This window comes from Filicampus tigris, chromosome 16, assembly GCF_054856515.1.
Source record: "Filicampus tigris isolate MCC_2025a chromosome 16, RoL_Ftig_1.0, whole genome shotgun sequence".
In the NCBI taxonomy this organism is placed as follows: Eukaryota; Metazoa; Chordata; class Actinopteri; order Syngnathiformes; family Syngnathidae; genus Filicampus; species Filicampus tigris.
Genome location: NC_141232.1, coordinates 16,419,757 through 16,425,756, shown reverse-complemented (window position 1 = coordinate 16,425,756; position 6,000 = coordinate 16,419,757). Strand labels below are relative to the sequence as shown.

Here is a 6,000-nt window from a genome sequence, read left to right as displayed (position 1 = left end):
GTAAGGACGGAAGTGATTTAAACAGACGAGGACAGATGGGCTGGAGGACGATTATATGAATAAGGATGGAGGGACGAGGACGGAAGGGTGCCCAGCTCCCGGATGGAGGACGGACCTTGCAAAATAGGGTAAAATGCCCATTTCTGGTTGTATAATTTGTCTGTGGTTAAGAGATGAACTTGAGAAAACTAAATTCCTTTGAGACAACAGTTTCTATCACGCACTGCCAATCCCTCCCTAGGGGAGTTGCCAGATGGCCCAAGCCTGCTCTCTGCCTATGTGTGGGTGTGGGTGTGTCAAAGCAAAAAAAAAAAAAAAAGGACCCAGAACTAAATTTATGAGACATTCACAGTTTCACTGCACAGATCCTTATCAACCTGCACTTGCATTGGCTTAATTTTTGAGACACTCAACTTTCAACACAACTGTAGATTAGAATTCTTTAAAAAAACAACAATGCAGCTTTAACAAAGCGCTCTAGGCTACTTATTGAACATGAATAAAATAGAAAGCCTTTATTGTCATTGTATATTGCAGATACAGTGAAATTGGGGTTATGAAAACAAAACAGAGAATAATAAAATCATGACAAACACATACAACTGGTGGGATGAATGCACTCACTGCTTGAGAGCTTCTCAATGCTAGTGTCAGGAGTTTGGTAAGGGGAAAGGCTGGCTGAGCCAGCCGGCACCAACACCAAGAAGCAGAGAGGGAGATGGCGCTTCAACCACCGCTGACTCTTGTGTTAGCAATGATGCTCATTTCTATCTCCTTTGTACTTTTTAGACACTGGGAAATGTGTGAAAACTCATAGAGTTGAATCGCTGAGCACAGTGGGTGGCACTTTTCATTATTTGCCAGATGAGCTATCACTGGGTCTTTAAAAAGTAATATTTGATGCCATTTAGTTGTAGGTACTTGCACCTTACGATTGAATATTTATATTCACAACCTCAAGATATCACACATTTAATGAATGAGGTTGATTGCTCTCCCCCGTCAGATGGAGTTAGTGTGACATTTCCACTGGAAATGGCCTCGCATATGGTCAATCAGCTTGATGTCATTTCTCATGCTTCAGGTAGCTTGAGTGAAAAAGTGATCACTTTTTTTCCTTTCTTCCCTTAAAACAGGGATGAGCAACTTCGGTCCTGCATGTTTTAGATGTTTCCTTCCTGCAACACAACTGATTCAAATGATCAGGATCGTTATCAGGTTTCTGCAGAGCTTGCTGATGAGCTTATCATTTGAATCTAGTGTGTTGGAGGAGGGAAACATTTAAAACATACATCCTGCATGTTTTAGATGTTTCCCTCCTCTAACACACCCGATTGTGGCCCTGGAGGACCGGATTTGCCCACCCCTGCTCTAGATGGCTAGAAGGTTTTTTGTATCTGGTTTGTGTGTTCAAAGACACATCTTTGACTAATTACTATTTTAAATGTCTGCGATAAAACTAAATCATACCCTCAAAAAGCTTTGTAATTTGGTCATCAAGAGGCAGGTACGGACAAGACAAAACAGCAATTTTATGTGGTGCTAAAGAATTATTTGGTACTTTAAATATTTACGAATCACTTTTACTCATGCTAGTTAAATTTTGTCTCGGGACAGTTGTAATTTACACAAGTGCATGTCTCTGTATTCTCTAGGTTGATATTTGTTAAATGTATTTGTTTATTTATTTGTTAATTTCATGGATGATACAGAAAATGTCCTCCAATTCTGGATTAATGGCTCAATCTCAGAACATAATTACAATTTAACTCTTTACTCCCTAGCAGTCCCTTTGAGTCACTACTATTTCAATCCACAATATATTCAGAACTGTAGATGTACAGTAAGTACTTCAGGCCAGCTAATAGATATTTCTTTCTTTCGTACTTTGAAGGGTAGTACTAGTATCATAAAATGCTATGCTAATGAAACAAAAAGATGAACTGTTAAATTTTATCACAGATTTATGCCATTGTCGTGACAAAGTACATACTAAATTGATATACACTGACCATTTTTTAATGTATATAATTGTGATAGCATCAATCAATTTGGGAAAAAAACAAAACGATTTCATTAATTAGGTTTTTCTAGCCTAGCGTTTCTCTACAAAATACTAAATCCTAATCTAAAGACATGTAGGCAGTGATTTATGTGTTATTGTCAACATTTAACTGAACACAGCACAAGGACAAGTTGGTCATGTTCAAATCCAATTCCTTTTGTAAATATACAATTGTTCTAAATGCAATACCTGTATATGCAGAGGTGGCAAATGCAGGTCCAGGAATAAATAACCCCGCTACAGTGTAGCTTTAGCCACAGGTGCTTCAACTCAACTGTCAGGAGCTCTTTTACCAGCCGGTTGAGTAGAAGCACTTGTGGCTAATGCCATATTGTAGCATGGTTATTACTTTCTGGGCCTGCATTTGCCACCTGTTTGGTAATAGGTGGATATGACCACAAATACCACTGTGGTATGACGTACTTCTGCCAACTAAAGGTGAATTTAGTTTAAACCAAGGCACTTTCATTACAACGCCAGGAAGTGGAAGTTACAAGTATTTTTTTTCTTTTTCTTATTTTTTTGCTGTAGTTTTTTTGTTTGTTTGTCTTTCCCCATTTCAAACAGATATTGCCAAAGAAGCAGTGGGCATATTTGTATTCATAGATAGTTTGCTTTGGTGCCATTTGGATACTGGTCCCATGTACTGGTGAATATTGCCCAAACCTGCTTATTGGTTACATTTTCATGGCTTCAAGAATTCACTTATTTGAACCCATTCAAATCTGATCATAGAGACAAAAGCAACTGCTTTCTTCGTACTCCTCTTGCAAGAACTTGAGTGGAGCTTGACTTCAGACTCGTGAAGCAATTGCATCTTTTCCACATCTGTTAACTCATAAACTACGACAAAATTGCATTATATTAAATAACATCCGGTCCTCTTTCAGGGTGGATTATAATACGTTTTTGGTAACGTGATGTATATGCATGACCTTGGTGTACAAAACACTGACGAAAAGAAGAAGAAAAGGATTTTAACCAGAAAATAACAACCTGCAAAGAAGCCTGTGGAGAATTTGCTGTAAAAAGGTTGCTGGTTTGATTTTAGAGTCTGGATAAAAAGATAGAAGCCCTGTTCAAAGTATGTAAACTCAATCAAGACTATGCACTATTGCTGTAAGTCTGTAAACTTATCAAACAGACACAAAAAGTCTAATTGGAAATGGTGTTCATTGGGAGAGTCAGATCTTGCTGTTCTCCAAGTGTGAGTCGATGTGTCGAATGAGGGCATCGTCCGGGTAACCAGTTGGGAAGGTCCGTTGACACAGAGGACAGCTTCGCACAGCACTCTCGTCTGACTCCATCCATAACTGCAGGCAAAGGAAGAGGTAGTCTTTAAAAATAATCAGCCTCAACCCCAAACAATAATAAATAAATAAAAAAAGTTGGATTAAAACTTGGATATAAAGAATGTAATTCGAAACTTCATATGACTTAAACTTGACCCATTTTAAAGTTTCTTTCAATGTTTGGGTGACAGTATTTTCAATTCCTCTTCAGGTTCTTTCCTAGCACCAAAAATGTCCAGCTGAATTTTATGACCATGTTTAGCAGCTCTGACTATTTCTTATAGTTGACCTTTAGTAATTTCTTTTATTTGAATAGTTCCTTAAGTCTGCCTCCTCAAACGAACAAACACAAAAAAGGCACAGGTCTACTGTATTGAACAGTGTTTACATTTTGTTTTTTTAATGTTGTAATTAGGATAAAATGCTGCCCTATACATTGCCACTACAATTAATCATGTTTTTATGATGGCAGTTGGTGGTCCAATATCAGATTCTGGAGTAGCAGTGTGTTTTTTTTATTCCCTTTCCTGGTCCGTGAAACTGTGACCCAGTCAGAGGAGAGCCGCTGCTCCTCCACATCGAGAGGAGCCAGATGTGATAGCTCGAGCATCTGGTTACCATGCCGCCTGGATGAATCCCTGGCAAAAAAAACCTCTTAATTCGGCATAAGTGACTGTCACTACCTCAGATCTATATTTTATGTTTGAAATATTTAAGAAAAGTAATGTTCTAAGTTTATTTGACTGCCATTACAGCTGATTTCAAATTTACATTAAAAACAATACCACTGTTGTCACTGAAAGTTAGTAAATACCCTTGGTATGCCAACTGGGCAGTTTCATCCAAATCTGATGTAGTATTTCAAAATAAAATCTCTTTGAAATAGTCATGTGACTGTTATGTCTGATTTCAAAGTCACATAAAAATGATCTTCCTGTGACGACGCAAACATTCCCGTTCTTCCGAGTACTAAAACATCCAAGGATGCCATCAAGGAAGGTTTATTTAGCGCTGACATGCCATTTCAATATGAAATATCCCTTTGTCGACTATCCACCGACCTGTGGCAGGACTCCTCCAAATATTCCTCCAAAGAATTTCTCTGACTAGCTTTCACCTGGCCAAAACTCCACTACCAGTACTACACCTCCACTTGAATATCACTTGCATCCCATGCCGCAGTTACATCCACCGAGCAGTTCGCTGGACACATCACCCCATTCTTTAAACGGCTCCATACTGGCTACCGGTTCATTTAGAATTTGAAAAATCCTTCCACTTGCAGCCATCTGTAAACTCACCCCACCTTTCCTCCTGTCGACCATTATCCAAATTGCCACCAATTCGATCCTACTGCTCTCTTCCCCTCAATGTCATGTCTGCTTAATGAGCAATTGTTTCTAATCCCCTCTGGAACTCACCACCATCTAATGGATGAAACCGATACGGTACTCCACTTTCCTCTTCAAAGACTAACACAAAACATGTCTGTTCAGATTCTCACACTTGTCTTGTTTTCAAACTGTTTTTTGTTGGGATTTTTTATTTACTGTATTTTCATGTTTGGACCGCAAAGCGCTGACTGGCGAGCTGAACATCCTAGTTAGAAATGCATCTTAACACCGTGTTAAAAGGTACTGGAAGTGGACACCGCACAGGTCAGTCATCCACATCGAGAAGGTTGGGAAATTCATGAGCAGCTGTGTGCTTCACGATGGTCCCGTAGCTGGTGGGACAGAAAGAGTAAAAAAGCCGCGGTTGCTATGTCATCCATTGTTGTTTAGAAAACGAAGAAAGTTGTTCTTTTTCCCTTATTTAAACCAGTAATGCACCGCCTCTTCTCTGGTACATGTGATGCAAAGGACACGCAAATACACAAATGAACACCCTCGATCAAACTCACGCGAGGCACGCCACAGTTAATTTTGCGTCCGGTGTGAACGTAGCATTACAGCGCTTTTAAAACATTTCAAGCTCCCCTTTTACCTTGCGGTTATTTATCGTCCCCCTGGTCTTTACTAAGATGAATTTCATGAACTTGGGGCGGACTTGGTGACTCACGCAGATAATATACTAATTATGGGTGACTTTAATATTCATATGAAATCCCCGTCGGAATCACTTACCGCAGCCGTTCAGACAGTAATTGATTTGATTGACTGAACATATAAACACATGAAAGACACAAAAAAAAAATCAAAATAAAGGATCAATACTTATCTTAATTCAGTAAAGTTTATATGTTCAAGGGGAGTAGGAAGAAGTAAAAAAAATGTCGAGTCCTACCCCCTGTTCACTATAAAGCATTGGGAATCATCAGAGCTGGGCACTTGACCATTTTTTGCCGTTTTTTTTTTTCCTCCATCCTTGACTTGGGTACCTTCCGGCCGCGACCCTCCGGCCATATTCATAAACATTGTCAGCCCCCGCCCCCCAACCACAAAGAAAAAAAAAAGCGTCTGATTTGTGATTGACGTCGCTGCGGGAGAGATGCTAATGACAGAGGCTTTTTAAGGATTATTAGCTGGATAATTTACTATTCGAACCCGCTGTGAACACACTTCAAATGTGCCAGTCGTATTTACCCAACTGCGTGCTACCTTGCATTGTGAGCCCCGGGGTAGGATTTGTTGTATTGTATAA

General features: G+C 39.5%; 1 protein-coding gene across 1 annotated transcript in view; it reads right to left on the bottom strand.

Annotated features, from left to right (window-relative positions):
* Window positions 1-474: 474 nt before the first annotated feature.
* Window positions 475-6,000, bottom strand: part of LOC147135005 (TANK-binding kinase 1-binding protein 1-like) — a 30,009-nt gene continuing 24,483 nt past the window's right edge. Inside the window, exon 13 of the mRNA XM_086056538.1 lies at window positions 475-3,378. Within this exon, the coding sequence (XP_085912664.1) occupies window positions 3,250-3,378 (129 nt within the window). The 3' untranslated portion in view covers window positions 475-3,249. The remainder of the gene's footprint in view (window positions 3,379-6,000) is intronic.